This window comes from Spinacia oleracea, chromosome 5, assembly GCF_020520425.1.
Source record: "Spinacia oleracea cultivar Varoflay chromosome 5, BTI_SOV_V1, whole genome shotgun sequence".
NCBI lineage: Eukaryota > Viridiplantae > Streptophyta > Magnoliopsida > Caryophyllales > Amaranthaceae > Spinacia > Spinacia oleracea.
In genome coordinates, this window is record NC_079491.1 from 6,702,198 (window position 1) to 6,716,339 (window position 14,142).

The window sequence follows — 14,142 nt, forward strand, 5'->3', positions numbered from 1 at the left end:
ACAAAAAGAATTCAGACGAAACTTCTTGGATTAAGCTCTTACAATACATATTCACATCTGATACCCCCTTCTTGCTCTAGCCAAAACAAAGCTCCTTCCGAAAATTGCAGTTGCATTTAATCATCTCTGTCTTTTTTAGCTAGACTGGTCGTCCTCTTCAGCTCACTCGCATTAGTAAACCTGTTCGTTTGTTTGCGTGCAGTTCTGTATTGCTTTGTTCTTTTCACATACAGAAATTAGAAATATAAGTTCAGATAAGCTCAAATTATGGGCGATAAGTTCTGAGTTTTTACAAGGACTATCAAGTTCATTTTACAAGAGAAGTTCAGGTGAAAAGAACGCAGACAAAATATTCGCCTTACTAAAATACTTTTGGAGAAACGACAAAATGGAATAATTTATCATTTTAGTAAGAATCTGAGTTATCTGATTCACAAACAGTGCAATGATGGTTCTTTTTTTTTTCCTGATTATGGTCAAAATCTATATAACTGGGGATTCTGCCAATATAGATGAAATAGTTAAGTAAATTGGACCAAGGACAATGCAGTGGTCCCATTTTTTTTTTTTTTTACTGTACTAGGACCAAGGACTTACCATAATCTTTTAACTGAAAGTTCTTTGGAAATAAACTCTTACTCACCGTACACCTTCTTCCAGACAGTGGCTTTCAAGCAACGGCACTTTGCAATTAGAGTCAGCTGGAGAAATATGTTGGCCTACCTAGTTGGCTAGTTACTACAGATTAAATGGACTTGGCATCGATGTTATAAACATCATACCCGACTACCCGTCAGGTAAAGATGGTTGTGGGTTGGGCGGGCCTGACCCATGTTAAGCACACTTGGGTTGGGCCGAAAATTCATAATATACAGCACCAGCATGACCCAGACAAACGTAGCCTCGTGTCAGGCCGGGTTTTCGGGCCTAAGTCTAATTTTACTCTATTTAACGTGTTTTGTTGTTCCATGCCGTGCCTTGTCGTGCTTTCCAAAAAAATAAAAATGCTACTTAGACCCGTCCACGACTTCGTGCTCCTTCTGGGCCGTGCTTTGTTGGTGTTGGCCTGGCCCAGCCCAGTGCCATCTGTACCCGTCACTACTCATCTGGGAATGCCTTTAAGGGTCAAGGGGCATGGTAAAAACATTGTTGCTGCAGTCACAAACTCACAATACCAGTATGCAATTTTATACTCCCTCCGTCCCTTAATACTCGCACCGCTTTCCTTTTCGGGCCGTCCCTTAATACTTGCACCGCTTCTATAAATGGAAATTTATACCAATATTATATTATTTCTTACACTTACTTACTAACCCCACCTACACCCCTATTCCCTACAAAAATCATTTAAAAATTCACACCTCCACTCACCACTCTTACCAATTTCCCACTAACTATATTAAAAAATACCCAACTATCAACTAACACCCATTAAATTAATAAATCAATTTAAATGTCTTAAACTCCGCACCGGTCAAACCGGTGCGAGTATTAAGGGACGGAGGGAGTAACAGGAGATTATGAGACTTGGAAACGCCTTTACCCAACAATTGTACATAAATTTGAAAATCATTGAGTCAACATCACTTTCTGTTTTAATTCCCCCCTTTTCACTTTTAACATAAAGGCTAGTTGATCTTGTGACTCCCTGAGTAAAACAATTCAATGATGACATTTTAATAAATGAAATAAAAGGCAGGTGAGGGATTTAAACCTCTTATGAAGGGCACTGTTAATTTTTCAAACAACTTGATAACAATTTACTGAATTTAGTATAGGGGTTTTCCTGTTCATGTGTCTTGAATTCTTGATATTGGACAGTCGGATATTAAATGCCATTAGTGTATAGTAGCAAAATTAAGATTCCTTAAAAAAGAAACTTTGTTCAATTATAAGAGAGAGCAATCAAAATGCAAATACAAACAAACTTCATTTTCAGTGTTCAAAAGCTGTGACTCACAGTGATTGCTCCCTTTCTGTCTACTTCTTTTCAATTGGTTTCTCACTGCCATTTTTTTCTTATCTTCAAACCAAATACTGGGCTTCAGAATTGCCACTGGGCTTGATAACTACCACTGTGATGTGCATTCTATCAGAAACAAAAAACTTTTCACTCACTTTCTAAAATTTGTTTCCTTATTTTATTTTATTTTTTGGATTTTCTTTCATCTCAATTATCAATTCTCTGTCATTTTATACCTCTATCTTACACTATCTGCCACATGTTCTTTTTCCCTCTTTTATCACACCAATCATCAAACCCAAAATATACCCACTTAATCAACTCCATGCAAAAGCCTAACATAAACTGTCCACAAATTTTCACACAGTTGCTACTTCCTAACTTCATTTTGATGCTTTTTATGTCTTAATTAATCATACAAATTAATACTTAGATTTAGCTTTTTTGAATTTTGAGCATAAATTTTGATAATTGGAAATGGGTTTGAGGAAGATTCCATGGGGAGGTCTTTTACTGAGTCGTTGGGTGTTCTTCTGCATTCTGTGCTTTAAAGCTGTTTGTGATGTACCAGAATTCTCTCTGAAGTTCTTGCAGGGTCCACCTCAGTTCTCACCTCTCAACTCAGCTTCATTTTCTTTTGAAGCTTCACTAGCAACCACAACTCAATCTTGCTCTGACTGTAGCTTCAATTGCAAGGTCTGATTAAATTGTGTGGTACAATATGGTTGTCTACTTTCTGAATTTGAACTGTTTGCTGTTATGATAGTTTATTTTAGTTCTGTGCAGTTAACTTACTATACATATTATGAGCTAGTAACATTGGACCCCTATTGACTCTGATCCTAGTATGTTGCATGCACAAAACTGGAGTTTTTGGATTACTGAACTTTTAAAACACCTATTTATGTAATTATGTATGTTCTGTTACCATGAATAAATGAGGCCATGCAATTTTTCTTCTTGATATTCTCTGTTTGATAGCACAAATAGTTGTGCATTTATTGTGAAATCAGTTTAATTAGAAAGATAAAAGTGCTAATTAAGTTGCTTTTCTTGGTTAACTTCTGCAGTTAGATGATGCTATTGCCTCAGATTGTGGGGGAAAGAATGTTTCTTTCGTGGGGTTGCAGGATGGGTATCATAGCTTGCAGGTCTGCGCCAATGCATCTCAAGGAGTTCGTTGTGCTAGCTATAACTGGACTATAGGTAAAGAAAAAACTCTCTTATTCTTCCTTTGGTTGGATTAACATGTAGGCTCCGTTTGTTTCAACGAAAAACATTTTTAAAAGAAAATGATTTTCCATAGAAAACGATTTTCAAGGGAAAACATTAAAGGAGAATAGTTTTCCTTTGTTTGTTTCCTACAAGAAAAATTATAAAGAAAAAGAACATAGAAGTTGGAGTGAGAGGAGAGAAAAGGAAATCTAAGGGATTAGAGTGGAAAATGCGGCATTCCTTCTTTTCAAAGGAAAACTGGTTTTCCCCTAGCTTTGGAAAACTTTCCCCTAGCTTTGGAAAACTTGTTTCCCACCCTTAATAAAATAAACAAAGGAAAATGGGAAAATCATTTTCGGGGAAAGTGTTTTCAATCAAAACAAACGGAGCCGTAATTTTAGTTTCACAGAAAGTGCTGTCTATCTATCCTTGCTATTATGTTGATCCACACTCCACAGTAACATTTTACCAAAAGATTATGATAAGTAGAAAATAAGCTTGTCTATTGGGAAGGCATGTTCATTAGTCTGTGCAAATGAGAAGCTTTTAAAAGTTTCTTTCGACATGTTCTTTTGTACGTTCATATGATAATGCTTGTGCTTGTATGATTGAAAAAGGGGTTTATCTAGGATGATGCCGATGATCAAAGATTCAAAAGTATTACAGCTCCAAACTAAATTTGCATATCTAATTTTCTTGTCTTTGTCATTTTCGATGTTTGCAATTGCAGATACAGTTCACCCTACAGCATACATTTCAGCTTCCACATCTTTCGCGAGCTCTCTCAATGTTACTGCGTATATTTCCTTCAGCGAACCTTGTAATGGTGGAGGTGGTGGCTTCAGGTGCTTATCTGTCAATGCCTGCAACGTGAGTAGGTGCTCAGCTTATATACTACTGAGTATCACAACTTGTCGGTGATGCCTTTATATTTTTATAAACCATTTCACTGATATGATAATCTTCTGTAACAGCTTCTTGTGTATGGTTCTGGTCAAGTTATACCAAATACACTTCAAATTATCCAACCAAACCTCAAATACTCAATAGTTATCAGTTTATCTCCTGATATTCAATATGGAAGGGCGGTACTTGTTATGGATAGAGGTTTCTGTACCGATAATGCTGGAAATCGTTTTATCAGACCAATAAATTCTACTTTCGTTGTACATTTTGGTGAGTATATGGATCAAAAGTTCTGTTTTCCAGCTTTTCTTCTTCTGAAATTTCCGATGTAGTTCCAGAAATTCATGAATTTCCTGTTGTTTGATGTGTATGTTTGATTGTTTAATGCAGATAGAAGAAGGGTTTCTGCTAGTCTAAGAACCCATGTGCCTGAAAAGCTGCTTCAGCTAGGTGGTGACACTAGAACTGTGCAGGCAACTAACAGTTTCAAGAATCTCAAAGTCTATCTTTACTTCACAGAGCCTGTGTCAAATACATCAACAGAAATTTTGAGTGCTATCAATACAACACAGGGAATGCTTCGCCCTATTAACGGAAGTAGCCTTGCCAATAGAAGATTTGGATATATGGTTAGTCGGGATTAGAATTCAGTAATATATATATATATATATATTTTTTTTCATAGTTTCTTGCATTTGATGTTACTCAGACTCGGATATCTGTTCAAAAGTCAGACTCCACTTTTGAAAGAAAGTTCCTTTTTTGGTTAAAGTTGGAGTGCTAAGGATTTGATACCGATTCTTAAACTGAAATGAAGTAACATAGCTTACATTTTTATTCGAGGCTCTCTTTTCTTGCTACTTACTTGTATTATACCTTCATTTCTATCTGCAGATTGAAAATATACCAGATGTTACCATTATTACAGTGAGCCTTAATTCAAGTGGTGTCATCAGTAGACAGGGTTCTCCTGTTTCTCCAGTTGCTCCTGCTATATTTCTTTATGGTAAACTTAAAAGTTTTTCGTGAAAATTGATATCCTCTATTCTTCATATTACTCAATCTGTCACATAATTTAACTTCTCACTTCAAAGTGGAACAGAAAGTAAGAGAAAATGGAAGTTTTCTTTCTCACATCTGTCATTTTTTCTGAAAGAAAACTGCGTATTGTTTTTCCAGATTCAAAGAGGCCAGCAGTGAGGTTGAGCACAACCTCTAAAATGAAAACAAAAGATAGTAGTATTACAGTCTCAATTAAGTTTCTGAAACCAGTTTTCGGTTTCAATTCTAGCCACGTTTCTGTTTCTGGAGGTCACGTAGAGAGGCAAGTACTGTATATCAACTGCTCTTAAAATAATCAATGTATCTTCCATTTCCAGCAACTTCATTTTTTTTTATCATTTCTAATTCACAGCTTCGAAGAAATGACTAAGAGTTTATACGTTGCAATAATACAAGCCTTCGAGGGTATACTGTCTGTCAGCGTTGCTGAAAATATGACTGCAGATGTTGCAGGGAATCCAAATTTGGCTTCTAATGTCTTACAAGTGAGGCACTGTAAGGATATTTAATTAAACCTTCTAATATCATAATATTCTGGCCTTTTTTTTCCTTCTCTATTAAATTTTAATATAAAGATTCTGATGATTATTTGAAACATTTTTTTTTGCAGATTCTTTGCCTATGATATCTACCATCTTTTGCATCATTGTTACAGCATTGTTCGTGGCAACATGTTTGGTAGCTGGTCTTCTCACTATATCCACAGCAAGCCTACAGTCTGCTGGAGCATTTCCAAGATCATCATCCTCACTCACTTCTGACCCTACAAAGAATCTCTTTGTACGAAAAAAAAACTGACCTTTTAAAGTTTTTATGCTTCCCTGATATCATATTTTACAACTTGAATTAGGCCTTGTTCTTTTTGGCTTAATTTCAGTTCCAGTACTTACTTTTCAGTTCAGTTCAGTTCAGTTCAGTTCAGTTCAGTTCAAAAGAACAAGGGCTCACTTTGCTATCCCTTCTTACACTAAAAATCACACTTCTTTCCCGTGATGCAGAGAATTGCGTGCTACATTCAAGTATTTGCATTCTCAAGGTGGCTAGCCGTCACTCTTCCTGTTGAGTATTATGAATTTACTCGAGGCATACAATGGAGTGTTCCCTACTTATGTCTTCCATGGGATAGCGACCATTCTCAACCCATGGGTTTCAGTCCCAACACCTCCATAAGTTCACATTTCTTTAGGAATGAACTTAATAGCATTGCACAAACAGTACAATATGTCAAAGGCAACTTGAATAAAGCTGGAGTTGTTTATGGTGCTCCACTCACTGCAATGGAGTATAGATCTTTCTTTGAGGTCAGTAATAATTACAGTATGATCTCTAAAATTACAGTATGATCTCTAATAAGTTGGTTCTTCCCACTTTATTCCCCCTTTTTTCCTTAACACAGTTTTGTATGCTTTCAGAGCCAAAATATTATCCCAGAAGCTGAATACATAACAGGATCTGATAGTTCATCCAGGTAATCCTCTATGTTTTAAGGATTATCAGCAATCACAAATCTTGAAATAAGCAGATTTGTTTTTGCCCTATTTGGCAATGGATCTAATTAGCGTTCGCATTAACAGTTAGCTGATTATCTTTTTGTTTAACAGATTTGACTAGTTGTTTGTATAAATGTGTTTGGTAACACATAGAGGTTTGCTAAAACTTGTTAACTATTTTACTAAGTAAAATCACATTTATGGACATTTGTCTTTTATAGCATTTGTGTTTGATTTTATTAGGTAAGAATAGTAATTCAAGACAAAAATGTCTTTTACAATGTTACATTAACAATCCTCTAAGCAAAATGAGAGGTTTAGCTCAATTCTCTTTTGAAAAATGAGAGGTTTGAGCTCAATCATCTTCAATAAGTGGTCCAAAGCTCTTAAAACCCCTAAACCTCTTTTTACCAAAACAAGGCCTTGAACCGTACTTATAACTTTTGTTTTCTGATGTTTATAACTTAGATGGAAGGATTTTGAGAGGAGCATGTTCTGGTTGGCTATAATCGGTGGCAGTTTGATCATACTCCATATTTTCCTTCTCTTAGTACTAAAGCTCAGAAGGAATTCCTCAAGAGTAAAGACTTATGGTGCTCTTGTATTACCGCGATTTGAGATATTCCTTATAATTCTAGCTGTACCTTGCATCTGTTTCGCTTCAGCAGTCATAATCAAAGGTCTGTCATTTACTTACTTTCTTTGTGTTTCTTGAACTTGAATTAATGTTCTCATTTTAATTTTAACTCTATTTATTTTTACTTTCATGATTACAGGGAAAACAACTGCAGGAACAATAATTGGTGTTCTACTACTGATTTTCACATCCTCTTTTCAACTAGCCTTATTTGTGTTCCTCTCTTATGGGATCACATTAGGATGGTTACTTCAATACAAGGAAGTTCATCAAGTAGGAAGAAAATTCCATTGGTATCAAGAACTAATCCGAGTTACCCTAGGTCCAGGTAAAAGGGGTCAATGGACATGGAAAAACCCAGCAAATTCCATATACTTAACCAAGTTTGGCCCTTTATTCGAAGATCTTCGGGGCCCACCAAAGTACATGCTCTCAATGATCACAGGCACGAATCACATGCCGGTGGGCACAATCATTGCCTCTGAAGACGAAACTGAAGATGCCGAAGCACCTTTTATTCAGAAATTGTTCGGTATTCTGAGAATTTACTACACCTTCCTCGAATCCATAAAACGGTTCTTACTAGGAATTTTAGCCGGTTTATACTTTGAGAAACCGTTCTCTAAGTCTCCTGCTACAATATTGCTATGCATTACTTCATTCCAGCTTTTCTTCCTAGTACTTAAGAAGCCATACATCAAGAAAAAGGTGCAACTAGTTGAGATCATATCAATTGCTTGTGAAATGGGCATGTTTGGGGCTTGTTTGGCTTTATTAGACAGAGAATTCTCTACTGAAGCTGAGAGGGGAATTGGGATATTCATGCTTTCTCTGTTTTTATTCGGGTTTGTTTCTTTGATGATCAATGAGTGGTATGCTTTGTTTAAGCAAATACGAAAGCTTGACACTTTGAAGAAATCGTTTTTGGTGGGGTTAAGAACTGCTTTTGTAGGGTTCTTCCTACTCTTTGTTCCTGTAAAAAATGTCGACAAATGGATGCCAGAGGATATAGTAGAGCGAGATAACAGAGAAATTGGTAGACTGAATTCAACAGGTAATGAAAGAAGTAGTAGGAGCTCAAGCACGACTGATAAGCCATGGTTGAAACAACTGAGGGAAATGGCTAAGGCTAGCTTTAAAGAAGGAAGTTGGAATGCTGCAAATGATCCTTCAAGTAGTACTTCAAAATGGAGCGAGTTTTGGCGTGGGAAGAGTGGAAGTTCATCGTCAACTAAGACTCCTTCGTCTGATTTTAAGTCCAGGCCAAAGAGTTTGTATAAAGATTTGGAAGCCATTTTTGCATCCAAGTAAGATCTGAGAAATGTATACTTATTACTTCCCCAAATATGTAATGTGAAACTCCATCACTGGATGTTTATAAATGTTAAGACACATAGTTAATAAAAAAAAGTCTGATAGTTATGTCTGTTTTTACTTGGTTATATAAAAGATATCAGTTGGCTGCTCTAGAGAATAAGGGGTTTTTCTGTCCCACATTGAGAAGACAGAAGAGGATGAAGCAGCATGTTGGCATAAATAGAGAGGTGCGTGCCTTGAACAAGTCATACCTTTCTCGGCCTTTTGGCTAAGATCAAGTGTAGTATCTGTTCTTATCAGTTTAATATCTGATACGTGGGCCAATGGCCTACAACGATATTAAATTTATTTTTTAAGGGAGAAGGCCCATCACAGTAGCTTGCTGCTGGGGTCTTCAAGCGTCGCTCATGCGTTGCACTACTGCACGGGCCTGGCGCATCCCACCAATTCTATACCAATTGTTTTTTTAATTTGCCATTTTTTACGATTTATGTAAAATTTAATTACCTTCACTCTGATTAAATATTATTTGTATTTATTTTATGGTTAATCTAAGCATGTATTTTAAAAATAATTTTTGGTTAATATGTTATTCTTGTATAATTTTTACATGAATAGAATTGGAGATACTTATATTTTTTGTTTTTAAGTATTTTAGGAACCTTAAAAAGTCAAATTAAGCATTTTGTATAGGAGTTTAAGTGCTACATATCTCAACCTATAAACGCACCAAACAATATCCACATTCCTAGTTCCCCACGGGTGTACTCCGGTAGAGTTGAGCAAGAAGCATGGTTGTCATGACAACTTGTAGAAAAAAAATTATAATATTATGTGATTTGGAAGGCTTTTGGAGGTTCGTTACTACATGCGTTTCAAAATGATCTTTACACTTTTCATTTTAGTTGGTTTCATAATGTTCTTACACTTCGTTTTAATATGTTTTTGACATGCAAATTACTAATTTACCCTTATTATCCCACAATATTTACATTTTTTCAATCACTTCCTCTGACTTCATTCATTTTTTTCTTACACCACCCATATTTTTTTACACATTTCCACTTTATCCGTATTTGATTATATTCAACCAACCTTTTCATGATGCTCCCATGACTCCTCGAACGACCCCGAATTCTTGAAGTGCTACCTAGCCAAAATATTGTGTAGAATATTTTAGAGACCTAAGATAATGTAAAGGAAACTAGAAGGATCCCACTGAAGAGTATAGACTATAGAGGTAGAGTATACTAGGCATAAACTTGGGGCTTCCTATAAATAGGTACCACTCCTCTTGTAATAAACTAAAGGCATCAAGAATATACCAGTTGCAATGGGATGGAGAATGATGTAAAAAAAAAAAAATTATACAAATTATGTTGTTGAATTTTATTTATAGAAGTTTGTACTGTATCTATTAGTTAATTATCAAATTAAGATATCAGTTACAATGGGATGGAGAATGATGTAAAAAAAAACTCTATACAAATTATGTTGTTGAATTTTATTTATAGAAGTTTGTATCTATTAGTTAATTATCAAATTAAGTACTCATCATTGACATGGGTACAAAACAAAATATTATATTTATGGGGAGAAAGTACGTCGTACAGAAATTTTGAAATTCTTATCCAAATTACGAAAAATGGGAAAATAAACTTTTTAAATTGCAGAGCTACAACAATTATACAAGTTTGGAGAAAAAACACTGAGAGGAAGCTTTCCGGTATGGATGAATAATATCTTATTTTTGTAAATCAAATCTAAAAGACCGTGTATAATACTACTTGGATGTTCTATTCTTTGCAAAACCAATCAAAACATAATCCATAAATATATTATTCATAGTTCTCTATTTTTTTTATAGCTCCATACATGACACAGTCAATAAGTTGTTGTCAACGAAGCAAGGAGAACAACCTAAAGTCCCTCTCCACTTCATTTATTGTCGGAGTCTGTGTTGGGGTCTCCTCTACCATTTTGACATACCCGTGAGTTGGTGAAGACCCGATTAACCATACAGTTGTGTCGATGATTTTGTGAAGATTATTGGAGTGGTTACATATGCTGCGACCAATTATCGCACGTATGACACATTGCGGAAAGCATATAGTAAATTCTTCAAGCAAGAGACCATTTTGACATACCCGTGAGTTGGTGAAGACCCGATTAACCATACAGTTGTGTCGATGCTTTTGTGAAGATTATTGGAGTGGTTACATATGCTGCGACCAATTATCGTGCGTATGACACATTGCGGAAAGCATATAGTAAATTCTTCAAGCAAGAGAAGATTGTAACATAGAAACAATGATCATTGGGTATGTGGCAGGTGCCATCTCCTACGACTTTCCCTCTTTTTATGCGGGTTTGTACACATATTTGGAAAGCCATTTTTGCTAAGATTTGAGAAATGTATGATTTTTCTTATTTTAAATATATAATGGGATTGTTATCCGTCAATTGATGTTTATGAATGTGTATCCACATCATTAATGACAAAAATATGATAGTTGTATCCATTTTACCGGTGATTATTATGGACTATGTAATGAAACTGATTTGCCTTCTGAGAGTCTCCGCCTTTCGAAGAGCTAAAACGTATTACTTCGTACAGACTCTATTTTGCTGTATTAAAGATATATCAGTAGGCTCACTTATAGAGAAAAATGTGTTTTTATGTCCCATAAAAAAGATGGAACGAATGAAGCAGAAAGTTGGTATAAGATTAAGTGTAGTATCTGGTCTTATCAGTTTAATATCGGAACGTGGGCCAATGACCCACAATGATATTAGGAGAAGTCCCAATTCTACTAGGGTCTTCGAGTGTCACCCATGCATTACACTATTAAAATACTAAGAGTTTTTCTTCACCTGGCGCATCCTAAAGAGTCTAGAATTTTTTTACCAAGAGTCTAGATCATGTTAATGTTGTAATTATGTATACGTGTATAATGTTGTCACTATTCTTTATCAATTTTGAGTAAACATAATTTTTTATTGGTTAATCTCAACATGTATTTCCAATGGGCTATTTTTTAAAAATATGTAATTAAAAACATTCATTGTCTAGATAATGTAGAAAATCAACATAATGTATTATGAAATGGAGGAAGTGTGATTTTCTATAATCTATACTTCTCCTGTTGTTTTAATTAATTAAAAAAGGTTTAATGAGTAACGCGTAACCTCATTAACGCCCCGTTTAGTTAACCTTATTTCTCTTTATCTGGTCTTATCTGATCTGAACTTATCTAATCTGATATGATTTGATCTAAACTTATTTTTTTTCTGATCTGATCTGATATGACCTGATCTGGACATGATCTGAACATATCGATTCTGATCTGGACATATCGATTTTGATCTGCACATGCAGGAGAGGAGAAGGCCTGCACAACCACAACAACAGAAAAAGGCTTAGGTTCCCATGGTTCATGGCCTATACAGATCAGTTCTGATCTGGACATGATCTGTACAAATCAGTTCTGATTTAGACATGATATGTACATATCGATTCTGATTTGAACATGATATGTACATATCAGCTATGATCTGGACATAATCTGATCATATCGGTTATGATGAGGACATATCGGTTCAGATCTAGACAATAACATTTTTTTATTAAAGAAAATATAGTAATAAAATAATAGTAATAATAACAATGATATAAATATATACCAATAATAAATAAAATGAAATAATAATAATCATCTTATCTAATCTGATCTCATCCGATCTGAATTTATTTTTCTGATCTGATCTGATCAAACTTAATTTTTTTTTAATCTAATATGATCTAATTTGATCTGATATGATTAAACCTGAAATAAGTAATAAGGTCCTGAAATAAGGTGAACTAAACAGGGTCTAAATCGCGTGTGTGGAATGACTACTTGTAAGAAACGGATAGAGTGCGATATATATTTTATGTGAATAGAATTGGAGATATTTATATTTTTTTTGCTGTAAGTAGTTTAAGAACCGTATAAATTCAAATTGAGCATTTTGTAAAGGATTTTCGGTGCTACACATCTTAACCTATCGACGTACCAAGCAATATCCACATTTCTAGTTCCCCACGGGTGTTAATAGCGGCAATGTGTCAAAGACTTTGTGGCATAGCGGCAACATAAGGGGAAAATCTGGGCACAACCTTCTCTGTAGAGTTGAGTATGGAGAAGCATGGTTGTGTAGGGGAAAATCTACTATTATGGGATGTGGAAGGCTTTTGGAGGTTCATTCTTGGATGATGCTCCAATGACTTTCTAGAATAATCCTGAATCCTTGAAGTGCTAATTAGTCAAAATTAGATTAGATCTCGTGCACGCACGGATTATAAACAGTTTTTTACAAAATATTTAATTGAATATCCCCAAAACTATTGCAAAAATATAATATTTTGAATATACTCATTTAAATGTAATCATCTCATATGCATATTATATATGTTTAATATGATAATGTGACCAACATATCGAGTGAATATGTTTTTCATATTAACATACCAATTTGACTAAAATATTACCAAAAAATATTTAATTATAACCATTACTTTGACTCTTAATATCTCAAATCGTGTCTAAGTAAAAATTATAAAAAAATATATTTAGAAAATATATATCGATACGAATCTAACATGACCCCACATGAATGAAAATTTATTATGTGCAAATCACAAAAAATGGCCAAAATCGTAGTGCGAATAGTGTAAAAAACAAATGGTGCGATATTTCCAGAACGGAGGAAGTATATTAGAGTAGATTAGTGTTGATTTTAATTTAATTTTATTGTAGATTTATTTTGTAATTATTAGAGTGTTTGATTTTGGATGGAGTTGTATATATAAGTAATTATTTAATTAGAATATTTACATATCACCTAATTATTTATTTACGTGCCACTCGACTTTTTAATTCAAAAATAATTTAGAAATCTTATTTTTCATTGGCTGAAACCATTATATTTTCTACGTGGCGCTCTAATTTAGATTAGTGTAAGTGGATAAAATTTATTTTATATTAGTGTTTGATTTTGGATTGAATTTTATTTTAGATTTATTTTTTAATTATTAGAGTATTTGATTTTGGATGGAGTTGTATATATTATTAATTAATTAATTAATTAAAATTTCTACATGGCACCTAATTATTTATCGATGTGACACTCGGAATTTTTAATTCAAAAATAAATTAAAATTCTTATTTTCAAGTGACCTTAATCATTAGATTTCCTATGTGGCGCCCTAATATTGGATTAGTGTTTGATTTTAGATTACCGTTTGATTTTGGATTGAATTTTACTTTAGATTTATTTTTTAATTATTAAAGTATTTAATTTTGGATGGAGTTATACATATTATTAATTAATTAAAATATCCATGTGGCACCTAATTATTTATCTACGTAGCACTCAAATTTTTTAATTCAAAAATAAATTAGATTTTTTATTTTTGTTTTTTAATGTCCAAAACAATAGATTTTGGTATTCGAGAGATAGGTCAATCCGGTATAGTGGAACAACAATATCTACGCGACTACGCGAGTTTT

The 14,142-nt window shown here is 34.2% G+C and overlaps 1 protein-coding gene and 1 non-coding gene across 4 annotated transcripts; both read left to right on the forward strand.

Annotated features, from left to right (window-relative positions):
- The first annotated feature begins 1,946 nt into the window (after positions 1 to 1,946).
- LOC110797020 (uncharacterized) lies at positions 1,947 to 9,037 on the forward strand. 3 transcript variants are annotated; one of them, XM_056830182.1, is made up of 13 exons: positions 1,947 to 2,659; positions 3,034 to 3,169; positions 3,909 to 4,048; positions 4,153 to 4,354; positions 4,475 to 4,713; positions 4,979 to 5,090; positions 5,264 to 5,408; positions 5,499 to 5,641; positions 5,757 to 5,926; positions 6,145 to 6,447; positions 6,559 to 6,614; positions 7,105 to 7,316; positions 7,413 to 9,037. In XM_056830182.1, exons 1-13 carry the CDS (start codon positions 2,441 to 2,443, stop codon positions 8,582 to 8,584), a joined length of 3,249 nt encoding a protein of 1,082 aa, XP_056686160.1. In that variant the 5' UTR covers positions 1,947 to 2,440; the 3' UTR covers positions 8,585 to 9,037. The 3 variants fall into 3 exon arrangements, with proteins under 3 accessions (XP_056686160.1, XP_056686161.1, XP_056686162.1); XM_056830183.1 differs by lacking the exons at positions 1,947 to 2,659; positions 3,034 to 3,169 and having other exon boundaries at positions 3,912 to 4,052; XM_056830184.1 differs by lacking the exons at positions 1,947 to 2,659; positions 3,034 to 3,169 and having other exon boundaries at positions 3,916 to 4,056.
- On the forward strand, positions 8,838 to 9,034 carry LOC130462173 (U2 spliceosomal RNA). Its single transcript, XR_008922308.1, has one exon. It is a non-coding gene; the product is annotated as a U2 spliceosomal RNA (small nuclear RNA).
- Positions 9,038 to 14,142: the final 5,105 nt, after the last annotated feature.